Source organism: Hylaeus volcanicus, chromosome 4, assembly GCF_026283585.1.
Source record: "Hylaeus volcanicus isolate JK05 chromosome 4, UHH_iyHylVolc1.0_haploid, whole genome shotgun sequence".
Classification (NCBI taxonomy): Eukaryota; Metazoa; Arthropoda; class Insecta; order Hymenoptera; family Colletidae; genus Hylaeus; species Hylaeus volcanicus.
In genome coordinates this window covers 24296402-24320759 of record NC_071979.1, presented here as the reverse complement: position 1 = coordinate 24320759, position 24358 = coordinate 24296402, and the positions used below count along the sequence as shown (strand labels likewise).

Here is a 24358-nt window from a genome sequence, read left to right as displayed (position 1 = left end):
CGATAACTGGTCGAAGCCCAGACTTCACTGGATACTTCCCCCCAAGGCTCCACCGTCTTTATAGTCCGCTTTCCCCCGACGCGCATCGCGAGCCAGCGAGCGAGCCCCCCTTGCGTGTAAGTTCCGCGGAAAAGTGAAACACGCGCGTACACGGCGCGAGCGGCCACTCGCGCGACGTTATAGAATTTTTTTGAATCCTTGGTGGCCAGGACGCTGGTTCCATAACCGCGTGCAGTGGCGTAGGCGACGCCTGGATCCTCTTCCAGGGTGAAAGGCACGGAAGAGACGCGCCTTGACTCAGGCCTACGCGGTAGCTTAATTGATCCATCAACGACACCTTGTAAAATCGTGTGACGCAAACAGTGACGTAACGACACTGCGCTTTTGGCTACCGTTCGACGCAGCTGTCACCGAAATGTAAGACGACGATAAGATGAACGAGAGAAATGGGTGGAAGAAAGTTTTGGAAATGGGGTATAACGAAACGACGAAGTACTAGATTTATTGATTCAAAGTTTCGATATTTATTACTAAAATGACACGAATAAGCTGAGATCTTTTCTCTACGTGGAGCTGCTCGAGATTAAAAGGTAGAAAGAATTTCTAGATTTATACTGCAGTTTTCGCGCATCTGGTTAGGCTCTAGGAAACTATAGGTGTCCTCTCAGACACATAAGAGGGCAGGCATAAACTTTCTCTTTCGTTAAATAATTCTGTAGTTCCCTGTTTAGATGATCCCTAAAAATGTCCTTATTTCAAGCCTACTAGTTTTTTTTTTTTTTTATTCATTAAACGGAATTAGTAATGAAAACTATGTAGCATTGTAAAGTTTCAGAAATGTACTTTTAAAGTATGTAAAGACTAAAGGAGAAATACCAATGGGGTTTGCAGAACAACGTATTATAAATTTTCCCTATTTATATGCTTGCCACTGTATTATTCTCGGTACATTTATGTTTGTAGTAAAATAAAATTATAGTAAATATTCCAACAGAAAGTGTCGATAGGTTCGCGAATCTCATCGAATCGATTTTACGTTGGGTAACCTTCGGTGAAAAGAAGAGTGACGAAAGATGTCCTGCGAAGGATCCTGCGCAGATTCCATCGCGGGCTGTGCGATGATTAGCTAGGAACAATTACTCGAGTTTGTTTAGCAACTCGTGGTATCCATCGCTTTCTGATGGTAGAGATAAGGAGAAGGATATGATCTCCGAGGCTCCTCCTTGTTCATTGAATAGAAAACGTGAACCTTGCGATGCACTTTTCACATTTAATTAACTATTATCTCGACCATCATCAGAAGGAGGCTTGCAACCAAACCAGAATTATATTTTCGTGGCTCGATCATCTCGATCGACCTGGTGGTTCCCGATATTTTCATAAATTCAGGAATTCCTTAAACAGGGGACGTTAACGAAACAAGCAAGCCGTTCATGTCCTGTTCTGGCTACTGTTCGAAATCAGCAGTCCTTGATGGATCCACAAGTAATTATGTCAGACAGCCAATTTGTCCATATTCGCTCGCCAATACGAGCCGCCTATTAGCTGCTTTCTAACGATGGCCGAGATAGGAAGAATAGAATCCTTGTTCCTCCTTATCTCCGCCATCGTTAGAAAGTCATAAAATCGCCAAACAAACTTGGACAAATGAACTATCCACCTGTTACGCGATTGCTTGGATCGATCAACGACTGCGCCAAACGTTTCGATTAGGTTTGAACCGTTGGGCTACGCCACTGGGCCCGCGAATTCGTACTCGAGCCAGAGCCTCCGAGGGTCCTGTCTCCGTCTTTCACTTCAGCTCCTTCCAGGCCTCAAAGTTTCTCGACAGGACTCGTGCCCCCTCTTCATCCGGTCCCCACGGAGAGACACTGGCGCGCGACTGCGACGTTTCCAGTCCCGTGGTCGAGTCCTCTCGTCCGAGACGAGGTCCTTTGGTCTGAGAAGGAGAGCTACAGGAAGGAAGAGACCCTGGAGGGAGGGTAGCAGAAAATGAAAAGCTGCGAGAGAGGGAAAGTCCGTTCGATAGAGGGGGCTAGCTGGATATACGATCGGGCGTGTTGGTAACTATGGATGAAATCCACACCGGGCTCGAGATTGATCGCGTAGATCCCCGTTAGATCTATCGCCGCGCGTCGGCGATCGTTAATTACGCGTTTGCTTCGATCTGTTCGATTTTCAATTTTTTGTTCGGGGATCACGGGAAAATCATTGGTGTGATAATTATTGGTGTAAAGCTCACTTCTAGTGCAAAGCTCCTAGTGTAAAAGCTCACCTCGTTTTGGAATTGTCACGGTACATTAGTTCAGCAAGTAGGCAAATATTATATTATTAAAAAAGAAATGAGATGCTTAAATGGCAAAGGTGAAGAAATAATTACTTGAGAATAGTGGAATTTATTTATAATCGGAAAAAAAACAGAAAGTTTGGTAATTTCGCGTTTACTTGATACTTGGGAAAAGGTCGCGTTATAAAATAAATCAGTGTCCAGGAAAAGTAGCATTCGCCAAGTGGCACGAACCGAAGAAGATCGACTTATTACGTGCAGTACGTAATCAGAGATAGTTTGGACAAGGTAAAAGTCTCGGCGAAAGATACACGTCTCTCTCTGGTTTCGATGAAAACTTAATTGCAGTTTAGGCATCACCCAATTGATTACGAAAGCGAAAAAGTACACCGAGGACCCTGATTCCTCTAGCGTAGAGTTCTCCTAGCTAAATCGAGCGAAACTGATAGCTTGATTGCTATGCAAAGGCAGGAATTTGTTTCGAGAATCCACGGTATCGTTTCGAGCACTATCGCAGAAGAAATTTATTAGATGTTTTGAAACGTGGGAAAGCAGCATCGACGGTGAGAGTGTATTCGGTAGCAATCATGCTGTCAGAATCTGGCGTTCTCGTAGGCTTCCGATACTTTGAGAGGCAAGTGGAAACCCGAGACCATCGAGTTTCAATTAAAATGTGGAGGTTTCCTGTCCATAAATAACTGATACAAGTTCAGGCAGCGCTGCGTGCGCATTCTGAGTCTTGGAAAATTTAGAGGAAGTACAGCGAAACCGGTCGTTGGCTTCTTTATTAGACATCCAGCAGAGAAGCGTCTCACTTTTAATTTCAGAAAATGGATAAGTTACAAACTTCGTAAACTTATTTGTTTATTCTGTGACTCGATGAAGAGGCTTGTAAAGTATAATACGAGACTTTCCAATCCTTACTAGAAGCCTTACGTTCGTAAAGTCTGGATAACGATAGCTTGGACATTTACGTCTTTCTTGTTTATTCTCGAGACAGCTTTGTTGATGGCAAGAACGGTTACCTATCTTCTTTACTCGGCTGAATAAAGAATTGCAAAGTAAAACGATGTTTATCCTCTTCGTTCAGCTAAACAAAGAGAGTGAATTGTTCGTGCAATACATAATAGAAAAAAAAATTGCTGATGCATTGTAGAAATAAATAAGTACACTTTTTCCTGAAAACGAAATCGACTGTAGCCGTTTCACGTAAACGGAAGCAGAGTATCCGCTGTCACGAGGACAATTAAACGAGAGTTTACGACTCTCGATCGTCGGATAATTTTTCAACGAGACTCGCGGCTCTTCTCCTGATCGGGGAAAGGCGCTCGCAGGAGCCTTGCTCGATTTTACCGCTGCGATATTCCGTATTCCGTTGCGTACGCGCCGGAACGCGTGAAGAATTCGCGATCGCGATGGTAAATGCGATGCGGCGAGCACTTCCTCGCGAGGAATTTCTCAAAAAAAAAAAAAAAAAGAAAACCGGATCAAAGGTGTACGTGTATCGGAATCGTGGGAAATTCACGCGATCGCGGGCGCTCGAGCGTTTAATTACGTGGAGAGATAATGAGACCGAAGGATAGAGTACTTTGTGTACACTGCGTGTGCTTTACATGTATTTAACCGTATTCGTGCCACTCTCCATCACGTCCAAGGGAAAAGACTCCGGTCGGTGAGGTAATCGTTGATGACTAACGTTAATGATGTGCTTAGAATTATTAGGTAACGAAAGTAGCTGAAAATTCACGGTACTGTCAGCATAGTCGGATCGATTCTATTTTTAATAACGAACATATCCTCGAGATTTATTTACGAGTAACAAATTGTTATATATTCCACATCGGTTCCCACTTTTATTCATTCGTTCATACGAAGCATTCATCGTAAACTGTTTCAGCTTGAAAATTTATTAGAAACATCAGTCGTCCCAGTATCCATCTCATTTTCCCCTTTTCGCACGAGTCACGGATACTCGAAAATAAATAAACTAAACACTACCCCCAAAATTGTCTCTGTGAATCCTACTTATACGTGCAATCAGTGAGGTCTCCTGCGAGGCCTGCTCGACTTCTTGCTCTCGTCGCCAGCTCTCGAACGATCTTCCTTCCTGTTCGAGCCATTCCTATCGTGGAATTCGTGAGTTTCCTTCGCGTTCCAATCCGAATTGGTTTTAACGGGCACCTGTACCCAGTAGGGGAAGGGTTTCTCCACTGTCACGGGTACTGGCTTAGGCACGGGCACCACGTATGGTTTGTCCACAGGCACCTTGATGTGCACGGCGTAGGGTTTCTTCACCTCCACCGTGACAGGTTTCTCCACGAGGTAGGGTTGGGGCGCTAGGACCTTCACTGGAACGGCTATAGGGCTCTCGACGGGTACCGGATAAGGTTTGTCGACCGGTACCTTGATCCTGACGGGATAGGGCTTAGCCACAGGCACTGGATAAGGTTTCTCGACCTCGACAGGGTACGGCTTGGGCACTGGTACCGGGTAAGGTCGGTCCACGAAGACTTTAACCGGGACTGGTACCTTCTTCTCCACCTCGTAAGGCTCTGGTACCTTCACGGGCACCTTCACCTCGTAGGACACTGCCTTATCGACCAGGTACGGCTGAGGTACCGGCACCTTCACCTCCACTGGTATCTTTTTCTCTACCGTGTACGGTTGCGGGACTGGAACCTCCAGTCTGTACGGTACAGGTCGATCGACCTTCACCTCGTACGGCACTCTCTTTTCCACTACATAAGGCTCTGGCACTTCGACCGGTACGTTCACGAACACCTTCACAGGATACGGTACCTTCTTCTCGACCGTGTACGGCTGAGGTACCGGGACCTTCACCTCGTACGGGACAGGCTTGTACAGGGTGTACGGGACCTTTTTCTCGACGGTCACAGGTACTGGCACCTTCTTCTCTATCGTTATCACTTTCGGATTCTCCCACGGCGAGGCCTCGTAACTCCGGCTCGATTCCTCGCTTCTGGGGAACCGTTTCCAGTCCATCTTGCTCGACCAGCCCCCGAAAGGACCATCGCTGAGGCTCTTCGAGAACTTCCTCCAGTCTTCGTCCTGTGTATCCTTCTTTTCCATCGAGAAGGAATAATCGGACCGGTCGTCGTTAAAGTCCTTGCGGTAAGACGCCTTCCTGACGCTGGAGTGGGTGTCCTTCACGGTTTCCGTTACCGTGGTGGTGTTTCCACTCTCCAGGGCTTTCTCCACTGCCCTCTCAGCAGCCCTTTCCGCTGCTCTCTCCACTGCCAGCTCCGCGGCTCTTTCCAGATCCTCTCTGCGACTGGCCGAGCACGCTAGGCCTATCAACAGGCAGAGCAACGCGACGACGCTTTGCTGTCGACGAAAACGGTATGAAAAGTTAGCAGTAGAGTTAGGAATAGACTTCGTCGATCGAGGGAGAACACAATTGTGGTGTGCAGCTAAAAGGTCGACGATTCGTCCAAGTTTGTTTGGAAGTACCTCGAAGACAGTGATGGACAAATAGGCTTCGAATAAATCTGATGTTTACTGATATGTTTTTCTCGTTTTGTCTTTTGAACATTTTTTAAAGAAAGAAACGAGACAAACATATCGCCAAACTTCAGATTTATTCGAAGCCTAGGGTTCCGGCCATCTCTGCTTGAAGATCGAATCCTTTAAATGATAAAATCTATTAGGTTGTCCAGAAAGTTCGTGGCAATTTTTAAGAAAAATTCAAAGGCATATTTGAATTTTGATATATATATTTATTGAATTATATAAATACCATTTTGTTCCACGACCTTTCCACCGTTTAAGGGATGCACCCATGTTAATTGTTTTCAACCATTCCAATATAAACAAACGTGTACCACCTATCAAAAATCGGCACGGACTTTCCAGACAACCCAATACTTTATCCTACATTCAAGCGTTACCAAACAAACACAGACCACCTGTCGACCTTCTACCTTCCGTTCCATATCGACAAAGATTACAGTTTATCAGGAAGAGAAGGAAGGTGAAAGGTCAAGCTACCAACCGAACGTCCCATGACGATAGTTCCAACCGAGGCGATGGATCAAGGTGCACTGAATCCAAACCGAACGGTGCACCAGTATTATTTATATACCGTCCACGACTTTCGCCTGTTCGACCAGCTTAGTCCTTTATAGGCTCGCATTACCTTCTTCGTGACAATTATCCACGGTTAGGCGACCGTTATTTCTCGCGTAAATTGGCGCACGGGAGCCCGACACCGCGGAAGCGCGGCCATTGGTTATTTGACTCGTAAAACGGTTTTTCCGCGGATAGAAAAGAAATTTAAGGGAACGTCTAATTATCGTCACGGAAGAACTCTTGGCTTTCGTTGATTTCTGGGTGATGGAAATGTTATTCATTTTTGCGTAGATCTCTAAAGAATCGAAGCTTGGTTTGCGGGAACATTACGTGATTTATCTATCAGTGTGTTAATCGTGATCTTTTTAAGGATCGAAGGTCAAACCAAACCTGAGTCGATCAGTAGAATTCCATTCCATTTTCAACTGTGATTTTGCAGAAGGATTTTTGTTCACGCGATCCTTCGTCAAATTCTTCGATAAACGTCGGGATATCTCATGTTAATATTTACGAGACAAGATCGCCGACTGCCGGGTTCTGGTTCGTTAATCTCATGAAAAGCACGCCAGAATGGCGACGCTATTCACGTTTGACAGATGAAAGCGAATGTTTCGCTTTCTATGGTCAATCGTAAAACCGGGCGAATCTTGCACCAACAGGAAGACGCGGTTGCTTTGGATCGTTCGTCACGGAACGCTCTGATCCCTTTTCGTGGAATAATCAAACCTGTTGTTTCCTCTTTCTGCTCGAGTAGACTATCTAATCATATGTCGAGAATATCAATAATTTATTAGGTTGTCGCAAAAGTTTCTTCCGTGACTTGCATTCAGTTATTTTGTGTGGCGCTGTTTATAGAATTAGTCAACCTAATTTCTTAGATGTTAATTTCGTAACTATAATGGAGCAAAATGAATTGTACGCAACTCAATAATGTAACATTATACATAAAACGTTGTGCATGTATTACTATTTAAGGAAATGGAAGAAACTTTTGGGACAACCTAAAATTTACTAATATGACTCTAGCACAGTTCATTGTGCGAGAGTTCATTTCCTCGTGGATGGTCGAAACGGACCCGCCTAATAGGGCCAATTTCGTTGAATTTGGGACGGATGGAATGCCGAATAACAATCAAAACGCTCCTCGCGATTTCGCTGCCACGGAATTTACATTAGACGGCATTGTTTACTCAGTCGCCTCACGTCTCTTTCCTCGTTCCTAGTCCTCGTCGATCGCACGAGTTTCTCGTGCAAGTTCAGAGAAATTGAAACCGGTATAAAAGTTCTCTCCGTGCGCTTTACCATCTTGAACCGCGCCACTTTCTTCCTCTATTCTCTCGGACGAATTAGAAACCGTTGTACGCCGCTTGTCATTCTCTATTTGCGATATGAGAACCTGGTTTGTTGAAAAAACTGTCGACACAAGTACCATTCTCGAGCGACTCTCGTTTTTAAAACTTTGCTCAGTAAACTGCGTTCGAAATTTTTCTTTGAAACTGTGCTCGTTTGAAGCACGTAATCTTTAATTAAACTCAAAGTAGGTCGATCGTGCGGAAAGCGTCGATCAAGGTTCCAAGTTATGGCGTTTATTTTACGCGAATCAATTACGACACAGCCCGACGCGATTGCAATTTCATCGAGGCGCGGAAAAACGTGAGCGGAATGGAATCGGCGACTTCTAGATTCCGCTGTTTTTATGGAGAGAAGCTCTCGCGACGTCGATCTAAATTGCACGTTCGAGGAAGTACCGGTTTCCAGGTTGACTCGCTACTTTGCAGCGGAATATTACCATACTCGCGCGGAATTAAAACTGAGTTACGCTTTCACATCGTAGTCGTCGATCGAACGTATTCGAAAATCGCTCGCAATGAGATAGCGATGGAAATTAATTGGAGAACAGGTTTGCGACTATTTGAGGAGGATTCGTTTATTTTTGCAAAGAACAACCTCTCGCGGAGTATGCACTCACTAGAATAAAAGAACACCGTCGATACGGGATGCAGGTTGCTGCATGCGGTGCAATTCTATCGCAATTCTATCGGGAGTTGCAGCGTGAGAAAGATGGCGTTGCTTGTTTATAGGTGGATTTAGCGTAGTCAGAGGACCTTGTTTTGTGTTCTGTCGATCTTCGGAAAGTAATACCGGAGTCTTGCGCAGGATTTCTGAATGATTCTCCATGTATTTTTCGCTGTCTCGGATATATACGAAAGTAAACAAAGAAAGATACCTGTAGTTGAGCGAAACAAAGCACGAAGACAGCGTAAATGGTTGCACTTCTTCAAGAAATCTTCTCGCAACACTGATCCTGCTTGAACCTAACGAAATATCTCGAGGGAAATATTACGATGAAAAGATGATGAAATTGGATCAATGATAGCCTCCATACTCATTCATCGTTGTACCAATTTATAATTCCAAATATACGATGTATATACATCATTATATACAGGGTGGTTCTCGTGCACACCTTGCCGCTATACTCCATAACAACTAACCTTCTAATTTCGCGAAACAAATAAATATCCTCTCATTGCGTAATCGCATACGCAACGTCGTCATTTCAAAGCCTCATCTACCATACCAGTTATCTCTAAATTTACTTAAAATACTTGCGACTTCCTTATTCGCAAACAACATTGCAGAAAGTAAGGGAAATATATCAAGTCGTCCCATAAGTTCGCGCCGAAGACTGTGTCGAAATTTAATAAAAAACCACAGAAATTTTCTAGTAACAGCATAATGACTATGTGAGAGAGGCGAGAAACTATTGTGAAATGAGACAGATTATCTTCTCTTGTGACACTTAAGAGTATGTTTCACATATTCGTTTGAGAAATAGAAGTATAAATGGCACGAACTTTTGGGACGACCTAAAACTCTTAACAGTTACTTCTTATTATCATCTTTAACCAAATGTGTGCTATCGGTTCACCGCGACCAATCCTGATGCTCAGACTCGGAGGAGACCGCCCCGCTCTCCTCGCTGTGATCAGGTACAGAAACTGGTACCTCGATGGGATAAGGGACAGGCTTCTCGACGTGATAGGGCACCGGTTTGGACACGTGAACGGGTACAGGCCTGTCGACTGGCACCTTCACGGGTACAGGCACCGGTTTTTCTACCGGGTACGGTACGTGTTTCTCCACGGGATAGAACGTCGGCACCGAGACCTTAACCCTGACGGGAACAGGTTTGTCGACTGGTACTGGCACTGGTCGAGGCACCTCGACCCTCACGGGCACGGGTACGGGCTTTTCCACTGGATAGGGCACAGGTTTCGCCACTGGGACGGGATAAGGCTTCGGTACAGGGACGGGAATAGGTCTCTCCACCTCGATCCTCAGAGGATAGTGTACGATCTTATCCACTGGATAAGGCTGGGCCACGTGCACGGGAACCTTCATCGGGACCGGTATCCTGCGTTCGATGGGGAACGGTTCAGGCACGGGGACCTTCACCCCGTAGTGAATCTTCTTCTCGACAGGATAAGGCTCTGGAACGTAAACCTTGACTGGTACCGGACGATCCACGGGCACGTGGACAGGGTACGGTATCTCCTTGATCACTGGTACGGGCTTGGGAATTTTCATGGGCACTTTCACGTAGACCTTCACAGGGTACGGTATCTCCTTCTCCACTGCGTACGGCTGCGGTACTGGTACCTTGACAGGGTAGGGCACGTTCTTTACGATGGGGTACGGGATATTCTTCACGACCGGGTACGGGACCGCCACCTTCTTTATCACCTTCGTTTGAAACAGGAAATTTGTTGTAGTATTCGTCGTAGTATTCGGGTCGATCTTTGCTAAACTTCGAGTTCAAGGTTTTGTATTACCGTCACCATTTTGTGCACGTCCTGGTGCACGTGGTGACCCAGAACATGGCCCTCCTGCGAAACGCCACCACCGTGCTCGGAAAAGAACGATTCTTCTCCGGAATAGCTCCCTCCTTCGTCCAGAGGCTCGCCGTCTAGGTGTTCAGCATCGCCGTTTGATGTCGGTTGGTTGTAAGGGTCGTCTGCGATTATTCAGATTCTTAGATTAGGAGTCTTAGTCTAGAAGGATCGAAGAGGTCTTTCCAAAGCCCCATGGAAACTATTTTATACAAATGCTCACTTCGAGAGTCTCTATTTTTTGAACAGGCTGGAACCTCACAAAATGGTGACTCGAACCTTCCCTATTTTCTCATGGACTGTTACGTATTCTGGACTAAATAAAACCCCTGATATCGAGTACAAAGTGAACGTGGCTTCGGAGTATACTTTAGGATCGTGCAGTTTTGCCTGTTTTATTTACGATCAGTTCCATAAATATGCGTACTCTCTACGTCTATTGAAGAATTTGTATAAATTAAATTATAGGTTTGACGTTTCCAAATAAATGTGTCAAGTTTACTCATGCACGTATTTATAATGAAATATTTATTTGAAAACATGAAACCTATCATCTAATTTGGAGAACTTTATTCTATCTACATATAAAGGGTACGAATACTTATGAGTAGACTGCGGATTTGAATGTACAAGAACCTATAAAATGCAAACAGTATCCAAGGATACAAAAAAGATTGAAAGTAAAGTTCATATTATAATATTTGCAGATTAAAATAAATTCCTATTTAGGTTCAATTTCTCTAGGCACGTTCGCGATGATTTTATTTTGCATGAAGATCCGTAGTCCACTTATGAGACTGACTGTATTTCGAGTTTACGCACATCGTTTTCCAGCCGACTTGATCCAGTCTGATCCTCTAGTGGTCCTCTGCAGGGTGTCATTGGTCTCCCTCTCTGAAACTTGCACTGTTCGTCCTTGATTAGACGGCTTTTCCGTCCTCGTGAAAAGCGTTTTTCCCCTAGAAGGTTCGTCCTTGTCGGACAGAGCAAAGATCGCTGGCGTTGCGACGAACAGTAACAGAACGACCGCCATGTAGCTCTGGAAAACGACGATAGATCAGAGATAAAAAAAAACGTTACGATCCCAACGCAAGAAACATTCGACTACTCCCAGTGCAATCCGAACTTTGACACGAAAATTCCACTGTCACTGAGCCACGAGATTCTCATCCACGTCCGAAACGTACCGTGCTACTCATGGTCGAGGGTACGCTCGAACCGATTTCTTCAAGGTCGTATCCGGTGATCGGCGATCCGAATTAGAGGCGAGTAAATCGACAGCGTGGACTCGCCAGCTTTTATATACTCGTCTCTCGATGCCCATCCTAGAGGCTGCACGCATTACTCTTCCATGGTGGGGCGATCGCTTTCGCGAGGCTGTAGATAGTGAAACTAATCGAAACAATGACCTTCCGAGCTTCGGGGTTAAACCATAAGGGGACCACCCTGACCCTGTAAGGATGAAGGAACTCTGTTGCCTCACTGGTACCACGTTCTGATTTTAAAGAGGAAAACAATCCTTCATAATAGAGTCACTCTTAAATTCCAAGGGATATTGTAAACAATATTAAATTAAAATTGTACAGCGTCTGAAATTTGTCCAGATAACCTGGAATATTAATTTTTAAAGGAAAAGTTTATAGGAGAGCTTCTCTTGGTACTCAACGGGCCTCCAGGGACAGTGCAATTTTGATTTGAAATATTTTGTAATATTGGGTTGTCCAGAATGTTCGCGTCAACTTAAAAAAGAGAATTCAAAGGCACATTTGAATTTTAATTTATATTTATTGAATTGCATGAGTACCATTTTGTTTCGCAACCTTTCCACCTTTTAAGGGATGTATATCTATCAAAAATCGACATGGACTTTCCGGTCAACCCAATATTTTTTTTTGTAATTTGAGAATTGTGCAGAGTCACGAAGAAAGTGGACGACCCCAAGGACGTTGTTTCCCTTAAAATCAAAGAGGAGCAACGATAAAAAGCCCTAGTCTCACCCGGTAGCATATAAAAGTAGCAAAAAAAAAAAAAAAAAAAATATACATGTCGAATCGAGTAACCTCCTCCTTTTCGAAGTCGGTTAAAAAGCTTTACTAAGACGGACCCCTTCGCTAAAAGGATGGTTAATTAGTTTCCGAGCGAGGGAAAGTCTGAATGAGCGGCACCGGACCCCGATGGAGGCGTTTCACGCCTTTTGCGACGCGATTTTTATCTAGCAGCGACTTTGAGAGCACTCCGTGGAGAACTCTGCCTATGGTAATCCGCTATGTGAGTCACGCAGAAATTGAAAGCGAGAGATAAAGATCGTAGGACAAAAAAATTGTTCCAATGAATGCGTGGGACTCTCGTTGTCTGTGATTTCTACGGAACGGTGGAAGTAGCCACCTTCTTCCAAACACCGAACCTCGTCGCTTGTAAAACGCCTGTTACAATAAATCGCCGATCTCCAGGCGACATTCCTGGAGGAAAACCAAGTAGCTGTTCGAAAAAAAGGAACAGAGAAAAAAGCGTCTCGTTAAACCGAGAACAACGTCCGCAGTCTTCCGGGTAACGACCGGAAAGGCGGTAAACAGAAACCGACGAGGACTTTCACGGCCGTGGACACCGTCGACGGAAACTGTGTCGTGGTTGCAGCCATAATCGCGAGCGGCGTGGACAGTCCGCGTAAATAGACGTAACCGGAGCAGTCGACGCCTCGCGTCGCAGAGAAAACGAAGATCGCATTAACAGAAATCGTCTCGCGGCGAACACGCGATAATTACTAGCCTTGGATGCTTAATATCGTTTGTTTTCAACGACTTTTTATCGCGTAAGAGCTATTTAGATTTTTTACCGCGGCGATACGCTAAATTCCGTTTAAGGAGGAGAGAGTTTCATTTTCTTTTCGAAACGTCGCTGAAGACGCTCTGGAAGATGAATTCTACTTTTCGGTGGGGGCAATTTGGAATCGCTGAGTTATACCGAATCGTGGATAGTTAGTGAATCGATCGAGGTAATTATTTTTGATAATGCTCGATCGATGCATATTGTTACTTTTGGAGAGATCGATAAGTTAGTAGCAGTATGGCATTTATAAGTTGAAGTAAAATATACACCTGGGACTCGATCAGTGATGGACAAAATCGTAATCGCAAATACGAATACGATTAGTAATCGAATGTTTTCGAGTTGTGATTACGAATACGATTACAATCGTAATCGCAAACTTTGCTGCGATTACAATCGTATTTTTAAAGGTTTACAGCCATAGAAATTCTTTACCTCAAAACCGACTTTAGATTCGTGTTCCTCGCCCCAAAAAAACTTAGAAAACCATGCATTCGTCGAAATCAAAAATGAAAAATTTTCAATTAAAATTCGTGCCCATAGAACCCTAGACCTCTTACCCTAGATAGGGTAACTTTTCTAAAAAAATTTTATTTTGACAAAAGCATGGTTCTCTAAGTTTTTTAATACGAGGAACACGAATCTGATGTCGGTTTTGAGGTAAAGAATTTCTATGGCTGTAAACCTTTGAAAATACGGTCCTATTCATAATCACAACTCGGAAAGATGCGATTACAATCGTATTCGTATTCGCGATTACGATTTTGCCCATCACTGGAGTCGATAGATGAGAAAGCATTTTCTGGCTATATTTAGAATTCCAAATGGTGTTAAAAGGCTGGTTGATCGAGCTCGTTTCGCGACTCGCTAGAGCAAACGAGAAAGGGGTATTAAAAAATCGAGATTTCGAAAATATGCAGCGTCATGTTAATTTGTTAGCATTAAATTGTTGGTATGGTGGTATGGCTCGAAGGCACGCGATGCATGTCAAATGGACGTCCCGATAGCGTGTCAGCGATATTGAGAATGGAAATGCTATGTAATTACGCTAAGTCTCGATCGTTCCGCGTCTTTACCATACTTTCCCGCCTTCACTTTCAATGGATGCCAATGATAGGCAAAATATCGTGTTTACCGAACAACCAATAATCGTGAAACCCAATACGATCGAGCAGATGAACATTGTTAATATCGATGGGCAACTCGTCAATCGTAGAATCCCAGCTAGGAGTACATCGGTAGTAAATCGATGTGTCTCGAGTAACATCGTTGATTAGCGTGATCGAGGTTGCAGCAAGTAGAAACTGCGATTAAAAATATTAACTTTCCATCTAAACTTTCGACGTCGATGTTAACGCGAACAACGCGATCTTCAAATTTATTTAACGATAATGAACTCCCGTTTACGTTCGACACGAGTCACTGGATAACGATTATTGAACGTAAAGTGTAATGCGTGATAATTTTTTGTTGGTACTTCAGTTGATCATACGTTGCGTTCCATAGGATTTATAGTGATTAAAAGTGTACGCTTTGTATTGTTGTTTCTTAACTTTCTACAGATAATTTGTGCTCTTTGACACATGAGGAATAAAGTATAGATCAGTAGGAACATTCTAGGATCATTTTCGGTACGATTTTGCTATTAAGTAATTATCAATGACTAGCTCTTTTTTAAAAAAACTTAAACTATCGCAGTTTCTCGCGTTTAATTATATTAATTTAATTATAATTTATGCACTTTGATACATGAGGGATAAAGTATAGATCAGTAGGAACATTCTAGGATCATTTTCAGTACGATTTTTATTGCTATTAAATAATTACCAATGACTTCTTTTAAAAACTTTTAAACTATCACAGTCTCTCTTATGGCTTTCCGGTATGCAAATTGCGTCTCCACGGGGCAAAAAACGGTATCGCAATCTCGTGGTCAGTAGGTCGAACTAAACTCAGACTAGATGCAGGCACCTGTGTAGCAACACTGAATTCGATCTAATTTTTTCATTATATACAAGCAATTTTACATTATGCCAAGCATACTGCTCATTAATTAGACTTTTAACTTTCACTTAATCGCCAGAAACTGGTCCAAAGTTCATTATTTAACAAAGAAAAGAACAATTAATAATTCTGTAAATAAAGTCTTGGAATCAGTTTATTTGAAGATATCAATGATAATAGAGGTCGAAGAATATTAATGCAACTCTATTGTAACATAACAATGCTTGTAATATAGTTAGAAAACTATTATTAAACGTAATAAAATAAAATTTGTTAAAATTATTATTTATCGATGACAGCGCCACCATCGGGAAAACGTCCAAGTTTGTCCTCGATTAGTTCCCGCTGTCAATGTTAGATGGCGTCATTTGGTTTTTTTTTAAATAAGAAATATAGGATTAAAGGGTTGAAAAATGATTCTCATTCACATTTTAGTATAACAATACTTGTTCACTAATTTGTTTTAGAATATATAAAACTTTTTTTTTATTCATACAACTGACGCCATCTAGCGTCGACGGGTGGAACTAATCGAGGACAAACTAGTGCGTTTTCCCGATGGTGGCGCTGTCATCGATAAATAATAATTTTAACAAATTTTATTTATTACGTTCAATAATGGTTTTCTAGCAATATTACAAGCATTGTTATGTTATAATAGAGCTGCATAAATATTCTTCGACCTCTATTATCATTGATATCTTCAAATAAACTGATTCCAAGACTTTATTTACGCACACATATTAATTGTTCTTTTCTTTGTTAAATAATGAACTTTGGACCAGTTTCTGGCCATTAAGTGAAAGTTAAAAGTCTAATTAATGAGCAGTATGCTTGGCATAATGTAAAATTGCTTGTGAAAAAATGAAAAAATTAGATCGAATTCAGTGTTGGCATACAGGTGCCTGCGTCTAGTCCAAGTTTACTTCGACCTATTGACCGCGAGATGGCTATAACTGTTTCTTGCCTCGTGGAGACGCAATTTGCATACCGGGAAGCCATAAGAGAAACTGTGATCGTTTAAAAGTTTTTAAAAGAAAGCTAATCATTGATAATTACTTAATAACAATCAAAATCGTACTGAAAATGATCCGAGAATGTTCCTACTGATCTATACTTTATCCCTCACGTATCAAAGTGCATACATTATAATCAAATTAATACAATTAAACGCATTTAAAAATTCCTTAGCCTTCAGGGGCGTTTAACCTTTTGCACTCGAGGCCTTTTTTTGGTATCTACCAGCAACTCGAGATGTTTCTTAACATTCTATTGCTACGAGTTCTAAGCTATCTAAATTTGAGAATAAGGTCACCTTTACCTCACCGACAGTCATTTTATTGATACGTCGAGCTCCGAAAAAAAATTAAACCTAAAAACTTCGGGTATTGTAGATTTGCTCCGTGAAACCTAATAGGGACCGAGAGTCACCTCTCGATTGCAAATGGTTGACACCGCTCGACATTAAAGATTGTAACTGGCAATTCTACGAATATCTCCTTCAAATTTCCCAACAAAGTAGTCCAAATTATTTGCTAAAGTATTTCTTAAATCAATGGTACATCCCCTTATCATCGGCGCTCTCGTACATCGATTGGTTAGCTTTTCTCAGATAGTCGAAAGATTCTACAGAAACGAGGGAGTTGTGTGTCAGTTGCATTTGCAGGATCGTCGAAAGGGAAAGGGACGGTTTCGCGCGAGTTTCTCCAGCGGCGATCTTTTCGTCGGAGGCGAAGGGAGGTCTCTCACTTTCAGCCTCGACTGAAGTCGCGTGCGGCAACGAGCCAGTTGCGTAACAACACTAACAACACGGTTCGTCCAATGGACAAGCACGTAAGTCGTTCGCGAGTCAAGTGGTGGTCGGTTGGGCACGGCCAAAGTGGGTCGATAGCGCGGAACTTAACCGAGAAGGCGCGATCTTCCGACATGCTCCGTCGCCTTCCGTTACGGAAACCTTCACAGGAACTAGCCGACTTAATCGAAGATCCTAGTAACAGCTCTAATCGTTCCCTAGTCAATCGAGACTTTCTTCTCTCTAAAAGTTTCAACCCTACCGACTCAATCCACAGACTTCTTCGATTCTCAATCATATAATCGTGACTGATCCTTGAACATCGAAGTTACGATTTTTACAAGAAAGTTTACCTATGTTCCCTATCGACCCTTGGTAGTCATCTCAAATTTTGGGGGAAAGTTGATCGGTGTACGAACACATTCTACATCCACTGTATATATTAAAATTCAAACGTGTTCTTGAATGTTTCTTAGAAATTGCCACGAACTTTCCGGACAACCTAATAGATTCGTACAACTGTGCTCTATTCATGAAAAAAAAAAAAAAAATCTGCAGGAAAGAGAAAGTGATATATTTACATACTTCTACGTTATTTGCATTAATGTGGCCGCGGATGTTGCAATACGCACAGTTTTTCCGTCGTTAGGAAGTTTCCTCCGCTATTCTTCGCGAATATGAAATCGCGTGGCTACCAACTCATCCACGTGGTTGCTTAACGAACGCGCAACCATGGTAATTGAATGTTATTCTCGAGACCGTTGCTAAACTTTCCGGTGGCTCGTTCCAAGTTCCGGAGGACGGGCTTCGGTGTTAATAACGATAATCTGTTGACCCTAATACCGTCGTATTTCCAGATTATCGAAAGAAAAGATAGGATTTCTATTACCTTTTCGACGTCTAATTTTAAGTAGACGCCGTAACCGCTGGCAGCTCTCGTCTCTTCGAAGCAACTGTTTGAGGCGAAGAGTTGGACGGAATATTTTCGGGAGGATAAAGGGAAGGATAAAAAGGAATAAAGGAAGGATAAAAGATAAATAAAACTTCGTTACTCTCGTCTCTTCGATACGAAGCAACTGTTTGGTGCGAAGAGTTGGACGGAATATTTTCGGGAGGATAAAAGGAAGGATAAAAGATAAATAAAACAGCCCTAAAGGAAATAAACTTCGGTGTTCGTTACGCAAACGTACTTTATTCGTAGATTTAGTTGACGATTACCAACAAGAATTTATTCGACCGACGTTCGAGAGATGGTCCGAAACGTCCAGAAAATATTCGAAACGGAGAAAGTTCGGCAGTGGGCGAGGATTTAGGATCGTCTCGGTGAATTTCCATTGGCCAGGTCGGGCTCGAGCGAAGTTCCCGCAGAAAATAGAAGTGGGTTGAGAAGCAACGAGCTGTCGGGCGCCACGTCGGTGCAAATTACGAGGGTACGTGGACGCGAGGGGTGATCAAGAGCATCGATTTGGCAGGGGCGTGTTGGCAGCTAGCGAACTGGGTCGCGGCTGCACCGTGCGATCTCGCGTCGCCGATAAACCCATCTCCGTCGTGCACGCGTGACCAACCACCCCGACGAACTTACCTAGAGAGATCCAACGATCGTTCATTCGATGCTATCGTCGAATCGTCGAACCATCGCGAGCCGCCAACAATAAATTCACCTATGGGCTTCCTTTCCGATACACCGGAACTCCATTTATCCGAATCGATCGAAGGACAACCAGATTCAACCAGGATTTATACGAGCAGACTTTACTGGAATTTCGATAATAAAAGCTCTGCAAAGTGTTCAGATAGCACGGTGGCGTCGTCGGCTCAAATAAACGGAATTTGGATAAATAGAGTTCTACTGCGTATATCACGTCGTCCTAAACGTTCGTACCACTTATATTGGGTTGTCTGGAAAGTCCGTATCGATTTTTGGTAGGTGATACAGCTCTGAATATATCAAATATATATATATATATATTTTTCAAAAATTCAAAGGCACATTTGAATTTGGTATATATACATATACCAAATATATACATACATATACAACATGCCAAATATATACATATACGTATAAATACATATATACATATATAATCTAATAAATATATATATATATATTTGTGTGTGTGTGTATTTATATATATATATATTTATTTATATATATGTATTTATATATATTCAAAGGCGCATTTGAATTTGGTATATAAATATATGTATATATATTTATACTAAATATATGTACATACATATATAATAAATATATATATGTACATATATTTATATAGCAAATTCAAATGTGCCTTTGAATTTTTCTTAAAACTTGCCACAAACTTTCTGGACAAGCTGATACATAACACTCCCCTGTCAGCTCGCATCAGCTACCCAGTCCCCCCAGAAGAAGAATCGTCAGCCCTCGTCGAGAGGATCCAACATAAATTTCTTAGATCGGTATCTCGACGAATTCGAATACCGATGTCGTATAAAAATCACGGCTATTACCATACGCGTTGCATATGCATAGCTTACAAGCCGAAAGAAATATATTTTCGTAACAGGGTCATTAATTACGGATCGCAATCTCGTACGGTTTGCGCAGGCCGAACAGTGGTCGCACGCTTTTTCCCATCGCGTTGCGCGCGAAAGCGAAACGGCGCCATCGTATATCGATTTTCCAGCTGCGAAAATGGTACAGCCTTGCTCGACGCGCAGCGAGAACATGTGCAAAATTCGAGGATTATCCGGCTTACGCGAGGTTCGGAAATTGGAATCGCCAATTATCGATACGAGGAGCGGATACGACGGGACGAAGTTGGGACAGTTGGTGGAGAGAATTCGGAACGCTGAAGCGAGAAACCTTCGGCGGTTAGGCTCGCGGAGAACGAAAGCGAGGAGATGAGTTCAGGACAACGAGGAGATCGAGGTCAAACGCAGACCGTCTTCGTAGAGGCGATCGCTCGTGAATGAAACGCATCCTTGTTTTTCTTTTTTTTTTCGTATCTCTAACATTTATATTTCGTAAAAAAATACATACTCTGCTGTATCGGTAGAAAAAGTGAGATAAGCGAGCTGTTTGCGAGCGGAGGTCACCGAAGGCGGGTTCCAACAATGAGCATCTCTCCGACGTGACGCGCGTCGACTGTGTCACGGGGTCCCGACCATCGAGGCGTCTTCGATCCTACCGGAAGTCCTCGTCCGTCGCGTCTCCGATGCCAGAAGAAAGGCGCGACGCGGCTCGACGCGCGTCACGGCGTCTTCTCAACCGGTTCGTTCGTTCGTTTTCCTTGTGTAACCTAAAAGTGTCGATCGCCCCAGGTCGCTGTCCACCGTCCGATCGGTTCACGAGCGACCGGACCGACGGCACTCGATCGACTTTAGTGGTAACCGTGGCTACCCGACCAGTCGTTGTAGCCGTGCTCCTGATGGACCGAGACGGCTACCGGCACCTTGACCGGGTAAGGCACGGGCTTCTCGACCGCGTACGGGACCGGTCTCTCGACGTGGACGGGGTACGGTCTGTCTACCGGAACTTTGACTTCGACTGGCACCGGCCTGTCGACTGGGTAGGGCACAGGCTTCTCGACGGGGTACGGTTGCGGTACGCCCACCTTCACTGGGACGGGGTACGGCCTGTCGACGGGGACAGGGTACGGTCTGTCCACTGGTACCTTGACGTGCACCGGTATGTGCTTCTCGACTGTAACTGGGTACGGTCTGTCGACGTGCACGGGGTAAGGCTTGGGCACGGGCACGTGGATTGGACGGTCGACGGGAACCTTGACGTGGACTATCTTCTCGACTGGGTAGGGTACGTGGACTGGAACCTTGACTGGCACAGGGTAAGGCTTCTCTACGGGGTACGGTTGCGGCACTGGTACTTGGACTGGAACGTGGACGGTCTTCTCCACTGGGTACGGCTGTGGTACCGGTACTTTGACGGGGTATGGACGGTCGACGGGCACTTGGACTGGGTAAGGGACCTTCTTCTCGACTGGGTAGGGTTGCGGGACGGGGTATGGTACTTTGACGTAGACCTTGACTGGATAGGGTTTCTCCACCGGGTAGGGTTGCGGTACCGGGACCTTCACGGCGACTGGAACGGGCTTCTCCACGGGATAGGGTATGTGCTTTTCAACTGGGTACGGAACAGCGACGTTCTTGACCACCGTTACGGTTTTCACGTGCTCGTGACCGTGGTCGTAGCCGACCAGGTTGCCGTATCCGTAGCCGTGGCCACCGCTTAATTCCAGGCCACCGTGTCCACCAGCGCCGAGCTCGTAGCCGCCGTCGTAGCCGTAGCCTCCGCCGTAACCGAGACCCAACAGACCCCTCTTCTCCTGCTTCTTCGTGGTCTTGTCCGCCTCCTGCGGCTCCGCCTTCTCGGCCTCCGCGGCCCAAGTGGACGAGATCAGAACGGCGAACGCCGTCGCGTAGATCTGGAAACCACAGTGTCAGTGTCTCGCGGTACGAACTGGTCGTCGACGAGAACGAAAGCGATTCGAGAAACCGGTTGCAAACGGATCGCGCGATTTTCGGTACAGGGATCTAGCACACGAGCGACGTACCTCGATTTCTATGGAATTAGGATTCTACGAAAGCATTAGGTTGGCCAAAATGTTCGTTCGCTTTGAAGCGGTGGTTCGCTCTTTGCAATTTGTGTAGTAGTAATCACGAATGCCCAAAAAATGAAGAAAAATTCTAAGAGAAAGTAAACCAGGCAAAACCCTAGACTTTGAATAAAAATTGGAAAATTTTCAAAAGAGGATACGAGACAAACGTATCAGCAAACTTCAGATTTATTCGAAGGGATTTGCCGAATGTATTACGGAATAAATATATTTCCTTGTCTAAGAAAAATCGCTGTTTACTTGAACGTTAAAATCCAAACGAACTTTTTGTCCAACCTAATAGAACCTACTGTAAACGATACTCGGTTTGAGACCCACTAGTGACTATCGAAACCATCGCGAAAATGTTTTACAGTAATCGTCAACGTAAACGCTGCTGTGTCATTGCCATAAGCGACACGCCTCGTCGATTGGGAAACAGTGGATCTCGGATTTCACTGTCCCAATTCAAGACTGCCCATGCACGGCAAAGGATTGCCGAATTTCCCCGCGAGTCTGGTTGATCGTCTTCAAAAAACGATCAATCAAACCGACGGGGTTAATCTCTGGTAATCCATTACGTGCACGGACTGCTGAAACCTCCAGGGGTGAGATCTCACAGACGCGGCTCGTTTAGTCTCGTCGTCACCTTTACGCTATCGACTGAGTAAATCTCGCCTGCCCAGGTGTCCAGACGTGCCAGAGGTAGAAATACATCTGGAAGGGCGAGTACCTACGCCACCGGAAGCGCTAAAGCGACAACAAAACTAGTCGCCATAAGTATTCCGCCCCCAACCCTTGCACAACCTTGACTCTTAATACTTTCTTTATTTTTTAGATGCGATTCACTGATACCGGGATTCTACAACTTCGACGGCCGATTCGGACTCGTTAACGATTTTCCCTCGCATGGAAAGCGTACTGGAACCGATCTAAAAGACACACTCCCCCTCGTAAACCGTTCACTGCGACGATCGCGTCCCTCTTTCCGGTATCTCGTCACTAGGTCGCTCGAACCGCTTCCGTTTCGAACCACGACGATTTTTGGTGTACGCGTCGACGTACCAGGACTCTCATTTTTGCTCTCGAGATATTCCAGGTGCGTCCAGAAGTGAACTGGATGCTGATTGCCGGCGGTTCGTCGCCTTATATACGCGGCATGCTTTCGCCTTCGCCACCCGGGCCCAAGTCGCGTACCCCCCACGTTACACCTCTTTGTTCGCGCAGAACGACCACGATCGGCCACCACTCCCCTTTGGGGCACACGGCCTCCCCCACGCCTCTCGAAAACCGTCCCTCTCCCACGGCGACGATTTCGTTTTCTTCTTCCTTCGATCCCCACTGTGTTCCGGCTCGAGGTCCTCCGTTACGCGGACACCGACGATGCCCCGATGCACGAGTCGTTTCGCGCGACCGACGCCTGACGTTCGTTTGACCCTATTTTTACTTTTCGCGGACGACGGGGCCAGCTTCACGATCTTCGGTGAGTGATACATTTTCAACGTAGCGATACGATGGCAGCTAGGGCGGCAGGGATCTTATTCGACGGCTGGGGATACAGTGTCTTCCAGAGGGATTTTTCGGGGGGATCTTTTAGCCAGTTAGGGTGAGAATTTGGCACATGTTTTCGAGGGAATTGTTGAGAAGGGTATCGGGCAGAGATGGGCAAAACTCTAGGCTTCGAATAAATCTGAAGTTTGCCGATATGTTTGTCTCGTTTCCTCTTTTGAACATTTTCCAAAGAAGGAAACGAGACAAACACATCGGCAAATTTCAGATTTATTCGAAGCCTAGGACTTTGCTCATCTCTGGTCTCAGAAGGGTCTCGAGGGGCTGTCAATCTTTTAAGGGTGTGCATGGGTCCGTTTTTGTACCTCGAGAGACGAGCTTATCTTTTAGAGCTATTTCTTTTAGATGTACGCGTGTGAATAAGTGGCATGCTTCGAAGTGAATACTGAATTTAATTAAGTAAAGTATTAGGTATAGTTGATGTAATCATTTAGAATTTGAAAAATAGAAATGTGTCCATGGTATAGAAGAGTCACGAAAATCATTCTGAAGAAATGTTAAAAGTTATAAGAAAAACTCGAATACCGAATGCTTTTATTTCTCTCTTAAAATCGAAGAATAATAATCGAGGAAAATGAATGGCCAAAATATGTTGCAGAATATTTCCGTGCGATCAAAAACAATACGACCCAACTAGAATTTGCTTTCTTTTAAATCGAGGAAAGTTCTGTACATATAGAGCCGTGCATAATTATAGCGACTGGGGGTGGCTGACGAATCCATACGAAAATTAATTGATATCAAAATTAAGCGACCGAACGTACAATTTACATGAATACAGTAATTAATTTGGTAGAGGCCCGTGCGAATAGCTGCAGAGCATCGACGAACCGTAAACGTGTATTTAATGGAAATTAAATTGAATTACGTAACCCGACGACGAAGGTGACTGTGTCGTTTTAATTTACTTCGTTATCGCTTTATTTAAATTATTCGCGACAGACAGTTCCGGTTACTTTGATCAATTTTCTCTGTTCAGTGCTCAGAAACTCATTAATCATAGATTCGAAGATTGATGATCGCATTCCTACTGCATAACGCTTAATGAACTTTCAATTACACTAGCAATTCGGTACGAATACGCGCAACATATTTTTATTTAATTTTGTAACTCTTTTGTAACGAGTTACGTTAAGCTGCCAGTAATAGCACTTAACTCCAGTTTGGACACTCCACTTTCAGAGACAACATCGGTCTATTGCAATCGCAATTTGGAATTGCCAACTCGTTATGTATCTTGTAACATTCTCCTCTTTCACCGCGAGTCACGGAGCATTAGTCATAACGTTGCATTAATGAC

The 24358-nt window shown here is 44.1% G+C and overlaps 2 protein-coding genes across 4 annotated transcripts in view; one reads left to right on the top strand and one right to left on the bottom strand.

Moving 5' to 3' along the window:
• LOC128874767 (angiotensin-converting enzyme) overlaps nucleotides 1-24358 on the top strand; it is an 81440-nt gene that overhangs the window by 21991 nt on the left and 35091 nt on the right. The window lies entirely within an intron of this gene.
• Nucleotides 38-23125, bottom strand: LOC128875834 (titin-like). The gene is made up of 6 exons (XM_054121750.1): nucleotides 22555-23125; nucleotides 20713-21318; nucleotides 20443-20490; nucleotides 9566-9709; nucleotides 9344-9469; nucleotides 38-5632 (listed from the first exon to the last, which is right to left on the bottom strand). Exons 1-6 carry the CDS (start codon nucleotides 22564-22566, stop codon nucleotides 4325-4327), a joined length of 2244 nt encoding a protein of 747 aa, XP_053977725.1. The 5' UTR covers nucleotides 22567-23125; the 3' UTR covers nucleotides 38-4324.